The sequence below is a fragment of the Amblyraja radiata genome, chromosome 10 (assembly GCF_010909765.2).
Source record: "Amblyraja radiata isolate CabotCenter1 chromosome 10, sAmbRad1.1.pri, whole genome shotgun sequence".
Classification (NCBI taxonomy): Eukaryota; Metazoa; Chordata; class Chondrichthyes; order Rajiformes; family Rajidae; genus Amblyraja; species Amblyraja radiata.
The window spans coordinates 25,387,453-25,400,083 of record NC_045965.1 but is presented as its reverse complement, the minus strand read 5'-3'; the positions used below and the strand labels follow the sequence as shown (position 1 = coordinate 25,400,083).

Sequence of the window (12,631 nt, the reverse complement as noted above, 5' to 3'; positions counted from 1 at the left end):
TCCAGTCCCCATCCCATGTCCACCCATAGTCGGGCCTTTAAGGAGGCCCGATGTTCCAGGCCGTTCTCGCCGGATGATTGTACTCCGGCGTCGGGAGAGTCCTCTCAGCGGCATGGGACACCTGGAACGGCCGCTTCCCTTACCGGAGACCCCGGCTTCCGAAGCCAACAAGGCCGCACCGGTTGGAGCTCCACTACTGGCGATCTCATCGAGAGATCCCAGACTCCTGATGTTTAAGTTCAGCGCCGCCGCCCGCAGCTGGCCGCTCCACAGTCCCGCAGCTCCGTGATGTTTTTATCGGCGGTCTCAGCATACGGTTCCAACGCGGCGACCCGGGCAAAGCATCGCCCGCTCCGCAATAGCGCTCCAGCGCTGTGCCGCCGCCGAAGCCGAGGTACTGGGCGGTCCCCTCAGGAAACGCCGCTCCAGGCCCGCTGGTAGGCCGCGAGGATGGGTCGAAAGTGCAGCCCGGAGAAAAGCTGCCTCTCCGACCAGATAGGGACCCTGAAAGGTAGTTTCCCCCTTCCCCCACATAAAAAAAGTCTAGAACTCCAAAAACAAAACACTAAAACTCAATAATTTTTTTTTAAAAGAGTGAAAAACGAATAGCTGCAGGCTGGACAGCCATACCACAGGATGGCGCCCCCTAAATGTGATCTCTGCTGCCAATACACAATGTGATCTCTGCTGCCAATACACAAGCTATGAGAATTGACGGAGTGGGGGATGGGAGGAGAAGAAATGTTATTTAAATAAAATTTCTTCTCCTCCCATCCCCCACTCCGTCAATTCTTTAGTGGGAGAGTGCGAAAGGGGAGAGGTGAGGGAGAGATCAACTGAGGGTAGGGAAAAGGAGAGGGAGAGGTGACAGAGACAATGGGATCAGCAGCTTCAAGGGGTGTAAGGAGAGAGTGAGATTTTTGCCCCACGTGCGAAGGATTGATTGGCTCCAGGAAGCGCCGATGCCGACGCCGACTCAAAGGTCGAATCCTTTAATTGACTCCGGGAAGTACTGACTGCCCCCCTCTGTGAGGCCCCCCTCGATCTCAAGGCCCTAAGCTTAAGCTTGTGAAGCTTATACGTAAATCCGGCCCTGACTAAGTGGGACCCGTTGGGCGGAGGGGGGTGTGGGGGGGGAGGGAGGGGCGGTGTGTTGGGGAGGTGGGGGGTGTGGGGGAGGAGGGGTGGTGTGTGTGGGGGAGGAGGGTGTGGGGGAAGGGGGTGTGGGCGGGGGGGTGTGCGTGGGGGGGGGGGTTGTGGGAGGTATCACGGGGGAGGGGGGCAGGAGCCAGGGAGGGGGACCAGAGGGGAAGGGGTTGGAGCGGACTCACAGCAGTCGCTGGACCGCTGGTTGCTGGTCGTTCTCCGTTGAGATCAGATTCTCCGCTTTCCGTTTGGCGACATTTCCCGTGCAGGGCCGGACCATTTCTGGCCCTCTCCGAAAATTGTGTCCGGTTGGAAACCTCTGCCGGCCATCCACCGCTCCAGCCCCTTCCCCTCTGGACCATCCCGCGGACTGACAGAAGAAAGGACCAATCCACACGGCGCTGAATGGCAGAAAAGGAGATCGAGTGCGTGGTTTTTAAGATTTTTAAACCTCGCTAAAATTTACATTAGACCACCGGAACTTGGTGCAATCGCAGTGCAGGAGAACGGTGAGTAAGCTGGCGAAAAATCATAGCGCTATCGCCTAACATTTTTGCGCAAATAGAATGACCGTGCAACCGGAAGATAACAAGATCAGAGCTTTAATTATGTACTAGACCAAGTGCAGACCCGTTGGGTCTGTTCCCCCAACGTGCGGTTGCGGGGAGGGGGGGGGGCTACATGCGACGTCACACACACTAACTACACCCCCCCCCCCCCCCCCCGCACACGCTAGCTACCCCCTTGATATATTAATATTATTAATTTGCTCCTTTTACCCCATAACGGGCCCTATCTACTGACGCATAGCCCCCAACTCGCAGGCGCTTCTAGAGAGGGGGGGGGGGTAGAGAGTGAGGGCAGAGAGAGAAGGGGCAGAGACAGAGAGAGAGGGGCAGAGACAGAGAGAAGGGCGAGTGACAGAGGGAGAGGGGGGTGGTGGGGAGGAGGTGAGGGAGGGTGGGAAGGGAGTAAGAGAGATGGAGGGAAGGGAGGGGGAGAGGTGGGGGGAAGTGAGGGGGAGGGGGAGAGGGGGGGAGAGAGGGGGAAAGGGAGTGTGGAGAGAGAATGGGGAAGGGGTGGGAGATGAGGGGGCTGTGGGGGAGGAAGGGTGAGGCGGGGAAGAGTGTGAGTGGGGTGAAGGGGGGAGAGGAAGGGGGAGAGGGAAGGAGGATGGGGAGTGGATGGGGGAGAGAGAGGGAGAGGGCGGACCTGAACTCGGTGAGCGGACGGCTCGGACGGGGCCTACAGCAAACGGGCAATGAGCCTCGGCAGCTCTCGCGTGACGATTCCCCGTGTCCTTGCGATCAAAGGAAGAATTGAGCCATTCAGAATGCAGAAACAAGCCGGTGGCTTCCGGTGACCGGCTGTAACCTGCTGTGACCTCTGGTGACCTCCCGATCTGCAGAGCATTTTGAGAAGGGGGGGGGGGGGGCGGGTTGGAGCGGGCGGGCGTGGGAGTCCAGCTGCGGGATGCGTGGCGCGAGCGTACTTGGGCTAGGCGCGGGGCTTTCGTCAATAGCGGCGGGGGGACGGGGACGGGGACGGGGCCTGGAGGCAGGTGGGCCTCGATTGGTGGCAATGTGGGCATTGTGACGTCAGCAGCTCCAGCGGCGATTATATATTTTTTAAAGTGAGTTTTGGGATCAATTTTATTCAAAATCTGGGGAAATAATTGATCAAGGAGTGGATTTATGAACTCATAAGATAAATCCCTACCGAAATTGTAAAAATCTCCGCGTTTTTCGTCTGGTTTTCGAGAAGATATGTTGCAAAGGCAAAATGCCGTACACCACACACACACACACACACACACACACACACACACACACACGCACACACACACACACACACACACACACACAAAGTTTTAAAAGTATACTAGACCAAGTGCAGATCCGTTGGGTCTGTTCCCCCAACGTGCGGTTGCGGGGAAGGGGGCAGCATGCGGCGTCACACACACTAACTACCCCCCCCCCCCCCCCCCGCACACACGCTAACTATCCCCTTGATATTATATGAATATTATTAATTTGCTCCATTTACCCCATAACGCCCCTATCTACTGATGCGTAGCCCTCAACTCGCAGGCGCTTCTAGAGAGGGGGGGGGGGGTGGGTAGAGAGTGAGGGCAGAAAGAGAAGGGGCAGAGAAAGAGAGAGGGGCTCTGAGAGGGGGGCGGAGGGGAGGAGAGGGAGGGTGGGAAGGGAGGGGGAGAGGTGGGGGGAAGGGAGGGGGAGAGGTGGGGGAAGGGAGGGGGAGAGGTGGGGAGAGGTGGGGGGAAGGGAGGGGGAGAGGTGGGGGGAGGGGAGTGGGGGAGGGGTGAGAGGGGGGTATGGATGGGAGGAGCCAAAGGATGAAGGGGGGGAGAGGGGGGGTTATTACCGAATTGAACTCGCTGTGGAATGAATCCATTAACGGAGCCACTCTGCTGCTGGATTCTAAGTTGTCCCTGCCTTCCCTCTGGAAGTCTCCTCATCCCCATCAGATGCCGAGTTCCCAGAGCCCTGGTTAAACGCGGAGGCCGCTCATGGTTATGTCTATGAAAGTGGCCCCATCAGCGAGACTGTGAGCAGCAGCAGGGTTCACTATAGGAAGGACCATTACGCCAATTGTAGCGGTTCTGGCAACAGCCAGCGTTCTGCTCTGTCTGGGGGGGAGAGGGCTAGTGGGGGTGAAGTGGGGGTGAAGGGGGGGAGAGGAAGAAGAGGATGGGGGAGAGAAGTGAAGTGGGGGGGGGTTGGAGTGAGCGGGCAGGCAGGCGTGCTGGAGTCCAGCAGCGGGAGGCGTGGCGTGAGCGTACTTGGAGGCAGGTGGGCCTGGATTGGTCGGCATGTGGGCATTGTGACGGTTAAGTCTGTGAAAGCAGCCCCATCAGAGACTGTGAGCAGCAGCAGGGTTCACTATACGAAGGACCATTGTGCCTATTGTAGCGGTTCTGGCAACAGCCGGCGTTCTGCTCTGTCTGGGGGGAGAGGGCGAGTGAGGGTGAAGGGGGGGAGAGGAGGGGGAGAGGAAGGAGAGGATGGGGGAGAGAGGTGAAGTGGGGGGTTGAGGAAATCTGGGGAAATAATTGACCAATTAGTGGATGTGCGAATGTAAAAGTAAAATCGCTGGCAAAATGGTAAAAATGTCGGCGGTTTTGCGTCTGGTTTGCGCGGAGTAACGAATCAAATGCAAAACGCCGTACACCCACACACACACAGAGTGTTAAAAGTAGATAGATAGATAGATACCTTTGACTACGTCTTAGTTTCAAATTGAGAGTCACATGGCCTCTTGCAGCAAACCAACTAACCAGGTGCAGTTTAGGTGCTATGACCAATTCTCTTCTGATCAATGATAGACACAAAAAGCTGGAGTAACTCAGTGGGACAGGCAGCATCTCTGGAGAGAAGGAATGGGTGGCGTTTCGGGTCGAGACCCTCCTTCAGAATGGCCTTCTGCCCTCTCTAGATCTTCTACCTCTCTTTGACCAATACTCCTTGCAGATGACACTGAAGTGGATGGTATTGTATATTGCAAAGATGGTTATCAAAGGTTGCAGCAGGATCTCGATCAGCTGGGCAAGTGGGCAGAGGAATGGTTCATGGAGTTTAATGCAGATAAACGTGAGATATGCATTTTTGGAAGTCTAACCATCGCAGAACCTTAGCAAATTTCAGCACATTGGCCTTCTTTGGTATAGAAGTTGGGATATTATGTTACAGCTGTACAAGGCACTGGTGAGGCAACTGTTGGAGTATTGTGTTCAATTTTGGTCACCCTGTTATAGGAAATATGTTGTTAAGCTGGAAAGAATGCAGAGAAAATATATGTTGCCAGGACTTGAGGGCCTGAGCTATAGGGAGAGATTTGGTGTTAAAAAGATCAGTCTGAAGAAGAGACTCAGCCTGAAACGTCACCCATTCCTTCTCTCCAGAGATGCTGCCTATCCCAGCGAGTTTCTCCAGCATTTTGTGTCTACCTTCGAGAGGTTTGGCAGGCCAGGACTGTATTCCTTGGTGGATAGGAGGATGAGATGTGATGTTATAGAGGAGTATAAGATTGAGGGAATAGAAAGGGTAAATGCACATAATCTTTTACTCAGAGGAGGGGAATCAATCAAGAACTCGAGGACTTGGTTCAAGGTGAGAGAGGAAAGATTTAATAGGAATCTGAGGGGCAACCTTTTCATACAGAGTGGTGGATATATGAAATGAACCGCCGGAGGAGGTAGTGAGGCATTTAAAAGACATTTGGACAGGTACATGGATAGGAAAGGTTTAGCCAGGTGGGACTAGTGTAGATAGAGCACTTAGTTGGCATGTGAAAGCTGGACCTGTTTGTGATTCTAAATGGTACATTTGATTTTAATCTTAATTCATGCAATTTCCCCATTTTCTATTTTATTTTTCAAATGCTTATTGTAAAAATATATTGTAAAAAGATATATTTACCAACAATTAATTCAATTTTCAATTATATTTTTATGATTGCCCTTATCTCTGTTGTGTAAAATGTTCTATTCTTTCTAAGTTTTTCTTCGTCCATTACTGTTAATATTTACAAAGACTTTGTTAGAACTGAACAGTACAGCACAGAATCAGGCTCTTCTGAACATAATGAAAAATTAAACGAATAACCTCTGCGTGCAAGTGGTCCATATCTTTCCATCCATGCATATTCATGTGCCTATTCTTTAAAAATTCTTTAAAACTATTTTTCGTATCTGCTTTCACCATCTAGCAGCGTATTCCAGGTACACATTGCTCTATTTTTTATAAAGAACTAGACTAAGTGGGACTCGTTGTGTTCCAGTCACACGGGAGGCCTGGTCCCCCAACGCAACCCATTCCCCAATGCAATATTCCAGCACTCACCTGTTCCCCCAACACAACGGCGGGAGCGTTCTGTAGCCGAGGGGAGGGGGACGGCTTCAGGCGGGGCCTGTTGGGGGCTCCTGGGGGAGGAGGGGGTGGTAGGGGGGGGGGTGGAGGGGGGGGTGTGGGGAAGGGGGGGGTTGTGGGTGGTAGGGGGTTTTGTGGAGGAGGGGAAGTTTGGGGGAGGGGGTTGTGGGGGGAGGGGGAGTGGGGGGAGGGTGGGTGGGGGAGGGAGGGGGTTTGTGTGGGGGAGGGGGTGTGTGTGGGAGAGGGGGGGTGTGGCATTGGGGGTGCGTGGGTTGTGGGAGTTGGGGAGGGGGTGTATGTGGGAGAGGGGAGGGGTGTGGGTGCTGGGGGGGAGTGCGGGAGAGGGTGTGGGGGAGGGAGGGGGGTGTGGGAGAGGGGGGTGAGGGGACAAGATGAGAGTTTTAGTAATAGTATAGACTTGCCCTGCACATCTCTTTTAAACTTTCATCCACTGACCTTAAAGTTGTGCCCTCTAATCTAGACATTTTCACCATGAGAAAAAGATTTTCACTCTCCCCTATCTATGCCTTCCATAATTTTGAAAACTTCTATCACGTCTTCCTTCAAACTACGATTCTCCAAGGATGGATATACATAGTAATGATAAACAATAAATACAACATCAAAGCAGCACAATGGTGCAAAGATTGTAGTGCAACCTGAAGTCGTGCAGTGACAACACTGAAGTGCAACAACAATAAGGACATGACTTCAGAATTATCAAACAAGAGGACATGACTTCAGAATTAAGGGACAGAAGTTTAGGGGTAACATGAGGGGGAACTTCTTTACTCAGAGAGTGGTAGCGGTGTGGAATGAGCTTCCAGTGGAAGTGGTGGCGGCAGGTTCGTTGGTATCATTTAAAAATAAATTGGATAGGCATATGGATGAGAAGGGAATGGAGGGTTATGGTATGAGTGCAGGCAGGTGGGACTAAGGGAAAAAAGGTGTTCGGCACGGACTTGTAGGGCCGAGATGGCCTGTTTCCGTGCTGTAATTGTTATATGGTTATAATAACTGAATAAGATAGATTTGCATGGGAGTATTTCCAATTGCTTCTCATTTTTCACCATTATGTATGCTATAACACACGTCCTATAAAGGGATACACATAACTAGACAGTTGTGTAACTTAACATTTTTTTTAATTGCAGGACCAGATATAGCACCATCTCCACAGAGCAGCCGGCGAAGCATGGCAGCTGAGGCAGCTGTAATGAATCCACCGCCAACTCCTCCTTCTTCTAGGCACCTGCTTCCACATGGACACAGGAAGTCCCATAGTCTTGGATACAAGTCAGTAATTTGTTCATCTATTATTACTTTTGGATCAGCCATTAATTTTTCAGAGAGGTGGTAGAAAATGCAATATTTTTCTATTTACCAGAAGCTATGGGGGGGGGGGGGGGGGGGGGATACATTTTAGGTAGATTATCTTATGTCATATATTTCACATTGTTTCTGATTGATTTCCCAACTCTGAGGCGCCTTTGCTTTTTTTAAGTAGTTTTCGGTCTTCAGAAGTAAATAGAGATAATTGTTCTATTCCTTGGCATTAAAAAGATATTGCATCATGGAACATTATTTTATTGTTGGGTGTTACTCTAAAAGCTCCAGAGTGATGGTGTTTGTTCATCACCCAGGTGATGCGAGAGAGCCAGGTGTATTGTTCCTGTAATCTTTGAAGACCCAAGGCAGATTATAACGTCTTTTGGCCTGATTATCTTTTCGCCATGTCTGTACTATTAATTTCCAATCAGCCTACTTTACCTCTGATTTATGCAGATTATGCAAAGGACATGAAAGCAGTAAACTTGCATCACTTGGGAAATTTCAGTTCTTGAAAGTAGTTTTAAAATGCATCAATTACATTCAATTAGTTGGGAATAGTTAAGCAGAGTGAAAGAAAAAGTAGATGAATAATAAGTTAGATAGAGTACTTCCATCTGTATGAATTAATGCACCCACTATTCTGCAATAGGGCCATTAAGAATAGGAATAACTAACATGGCTTTATTTCTCTCATCGTCAGCCACCTTCTCCAAAGAAAGTCAGAGTCCGTCACATCTTATTCTCAGCAAAACTGTATTATTATTCCTGAGCATCCCATATGGTTCAACATGTTCCTAATCCTTTGGCTAACCAATCTGAGAGGTTGTTCAAATTTAACACCAGAACCTCCTGTCCAGTATTTTTTTCCATTTCATCCAAAGAATTGTTCTCTTCTTCTGCCATATTATCATAGTTATCACCAATAAAATAATATAACATACCATCTCCAGATTTAGCTTCTTCATCTTCACTTTTTGAACTCCACTATACATAATCTCCAACTCAAATAACTGAATTCATTTACCTGGACCAATACTAATTACCTAGACTTAAAATCATCAGTTATAATTACAGGCTTTCTAAAAGTAGGAACCACTTACGATAAAATAATCTTCCCTACAACATGAATATGCTCACGAATAATTGATTTAAATTCTGATCATTTTTATTGTCTCAGAAGTTCCCATATATTGTTCATTGTAGCTAAAAATAATTTGCTAAAATCATTCAAACCATTGGTTGGAGTATAAATACTGATGGAGTCATGTATAATGATCATGAGCCAATAGATTAGAAATTGTGACATATTTATGGACTCCCAAATAATTTATTGACGTGCATGTTTATTTTTTATACATTGATCATAAAAATCAATTGAGATTATTAGAGACATTAAATTTCGTCAGGGGGAAAAGTAAATAAAATCCATTTTGAATTTAAGCATGAATGTTAACAGGTGCAGTATATTTAGAATATAAATTACAAAAATTTGTGTTCATGTTTTTTTCCCACAGTTTTATACACAAGATGAATACACCTGAGTTTAAGAGTGCTACATTTCCCAATGGAAGACCTCGGCACTTGCTGGATGATAGCGTAATGGAAAACTACACTCCTTCAAGAGTCCAGGCAGAAAGCTCCACCATTTCCAGTGGAATATCACTAGGTGTGTGAATCCATCCCTGACCTTTAGTTTCAAGATAGTTGGAATCAAAACTACAGTATATTTGATATATTTATGGCTTATAGGTCTATCTGGTTCACAAATGTCCTTACAAATATCAGTGTAAATTTCATCTCACCAATTGATACCTCACTGTTCGACACTCAACCATAAGCAAAATTATTGTAGTTGTTGCTGATATTGCTATCAGTAACTACTCGTCAATAAACAGATGACTTAAAAATCAAAAGAAATTGCTGATGCTGAAAATCTAAAATAAAATAGAAAATACTGCTAGAAAGTCCAAAGTAGAAATAGGGAAATCTAGATGTTGGTTTACAAAAAAAGACACTAAGTGCTGGAGTAACTCAGCAGATCAAGCAGCATCTCTGGAAAACATTGATAGGTGCTATTTTGGGTCAGAACCCTTTAGACTGATTGTGATTGTGAGTAAGGGGGCAGACGGGCTAGAAGAGAGGGGGGGTAGGATAAACCCTGGCAATTCATAAGTAGATACAGGTGAGGGTGGGGGGTTTGATGAGCAGATAGTTGGACAAAGGTCAGAGTTGAAACGACAGAAGGTGGAAACAAAAGGATTAAAGAGTTGCGAATTGTGAAGCTTCAGGAAGTAATGTAGGTGGAAAGGCAGGTGGAGCGGAGAAATAGGTGCGAGTCTAGGTGGGGCACAGGGGAGAGAGGGAGGGGAAGAAAGGGGGGGGGGGAGGTGTACTTACCTATAAAATTGGAGAATTGAATGTTCATACAATTAGGTTATAAGCTACCCAAGAGAAATATGATATAGGGACAGATGAATCCTTCACATGTGACTCCTCTGTGCCCCGTAGTTCTGCTCTCGCTCCCCCTCCCCTTTGATGGAGCAAGGATAGATTTGCCTTGGTCCCCACCTTTCACCTCACCAGCCTCCACATCCAACACATCATTCTCCGACAATTCCGTCACCTCGTATGTGATCCCACCACCATTAACATCTTCCCATTCCTACCCCTTTCTGCCTTCCGTAGAGACCCCTCCCACCGTAACTCCTTGGTTCACTCATCCTTTCCCATACAAGCCACCCCCAGTACATTCCCCTGCAACCGTGGGAGATGTAACACCTGTCCCTTTACTCAATAGCTGACTGATGAAAGCCAATGTGTAGAGCCTTCTTGACCTATCTACCTGTGATGTCAGTTTCAAGGAACTATGTAGGTGCACTCCTAGATCACTGCTCGACAACACGCCAGGACCCTGCCATTCACTGAGTAAGTCCTGCCCTGGTTTGATTTTCCAAAATTCAACTACTTGCACTTAACTGCTTTAAATTCCATTAATATTACCTCATCCCACTTGCCCACCTTCCAAACCTGTAACTTCTCTGATATTCAATAGACAATAGGTGCAGGAGTAGGCCATTCGGCCCTTCGAATCAGCACCGCCATTCAATGTGATCATGGCTGATCTTCCACAATCAGTACCCTGTTCCTGCCTTCTCGCCATATCCCCTGACTCCGCTATCTTTAAGAGCCCTATCTAGCTCTCTCTTGAAAGTATCCAGAGAACCGGCCTCCACCACCCTCTGAGCCAGAGAATTCCACAGACTCACAACTCTCTGTGAAAAAGTGTTTCCTCATCTCCATTCTAAATGGCTTACTCCTTATTCTTAAACTGTGGCCCCTGGTTCTGGACTCCCCCAACATCAGGAACATGTTTCCTGCCTCTAGCGTGTCCAAACCCTTAATAATCTTATATGTTGCAATAAAATATCCTCTCATCCTTCTAAATTCCAGAATATACAAGACAGCCGCTCCATTCTCTCAGCTTATGACAGTCCTGCCATCCTGGGAATTAACCTTGTGAACCTATGCTGCACTCCCTCAATAGCAAGAATGTCCTTCCTCAAATTTGTAGACCAAAACTGCACACAATACTCCAGGTGTGGTCTCGCTAGGGCCCTGTACAACTGCAGAAGGACCTCTTTGCTCTTATACTCAACTCCCCTGTTATAAAGGCCAACATACCATTCGCTTTCTTCACTGCCTGTTGTACATGCATGTTTACTTTCATCGACTGATCAATAAGGATTGGGCATCCTTGTTGATCAGTCGATGAAAGTAAGCATGCATGTACAACAGGCAGTGAAGAAAGCGAATCCCGTTGTACTTCCCCTTTTCCCAATTTGACACCATTTAGATAATAATCTGCCTTCCTGTTTTTGCTACCAAAGTGGATAACCTCATATTTATCCACATTAAACTGCATCTGCCCACTCACCCAACCTGTCCATGTGTCCCTGTATTCTCATAGCATCCTCCTCACAGTTCACATTGCCGCCCAGCTTGTGTAATCTGCAAATTTTCTAATGTTACTTGTAATACCTTCATCTAAATCATTAATATATATTGTAAATAGCTTTGGTCCCAGCACCGAGCCTTGCGGTACCCCACTAGTCACTGCCTGCCATTCTAAAAGGGACCCGTTAATCCCTATTATTTGCTTCCTGTCTGCCAACCAATTTTCTATCCATGTCAGCACTCTACCCCCAATACCATGTGGCCTAATTTTGCTCACTAATCTCCTATGTGGGACCTTATCAAATGCTTTCTGAAAGTCCGTTGTCCATTTTCCTAGTTACATCCTCAAAAAATTCCAGAAGAGTAGTCAAGCATGATTTCCCCTTCGTAAATCCATGCTGACTCGGACCGATCCTGTTACTGCTATTCAAATGTGCCGCTATTTCATCTTTTATGATTGACTCCAGCATCTTCCCCACCACCGATGTTAGACTAACTGGTCTATAATTCCCTGTTTTCTCTCTCCCGCCTTTCTTAATAAATGGGATAATGTTAGCTACCCTTCAATCCACAGGAACTAATCCTGAATCTATAGAACATTAGAAAATTATCACCAATGCGTCCACGATTTCTAGTCACTTAAGTACCCTGGGATGCAGACCATCAGGCCCAGAGGATTTATCAGCCTTGCATTAAAGGACAAGATCATCAAACATTCTTGAATGCTAGAGCATGAAGGTTTCTTCCAGATCATATACTGGCCTAACTTGGAAAAATTTCCACTGGAACTCATTACTAACAACACCAGAATGTCTTTATCACAGAAACTGCAAGGTACAATGCCATGACTGAATGCCATTCCACCAATATCAGTGCCTTTTAGGGAATGTCATTGACCCAACCATTTTAGCTGACCATCTTCTCTTCACATGATGCAATTAGTTGCACAATGATCAGGTCCATGCAAGATTCTTCAACTAATAGAGCACTCTGTTCCCACATGAGTCAAGTCCTGGATGATTTTCAGTTCATTGCTACTGCCACACTCATTTATGGGTTGGCAATAAACGTAGTCTTACGACCAGTACTGAATGAATGTAGAAAATATGTTGGATGTCATTAAATCATCTACAAAGCATTTCAAAGGTCAAAGGTTGATTGATTGTCACATACACCTAGATGTAGTGAAATTCTTTTTGCCAATGCAGCACATAAAAAAGAATACAAACATAACAATAATAAATAGCTTTAACATAAAAACATCCCCCCACAATGGTTCCCATTATGGGGGAAGGCACAAAGTCCAGTCC

General features: G+C 47.3%; 1 protein-coding gene across 6 annotated transcripts in view; it reads left to right on the top strand.

Moving 5' to 3' along the window:
- The window catches only part of ralgps2 (Ral GEF with PH domain and SH3 binding motif 2), a 266,410-nt gene that overhangs the window by 187,269 nt on the left and 66,510 nt on the right, over positions 1-12,631 (top strand). For all 6 annotated transcript variants that reach the window (XM_033028386.1, XM_033028383.1, XM_033028381.1 and 3 more), the window contains 2 exons: positions 7,190-7,331; positions 8,882-9,033. In XM_033028386.1, the coding sequence (XP_032884277.1) occupies positions 7,190-7,331; positions 8,882-9,033 (294 nt within the window). The remainder of the gene's footprint in view (positions 1-7,189; positions 7,332-8,881; positions 9,034-12,631) is intronic.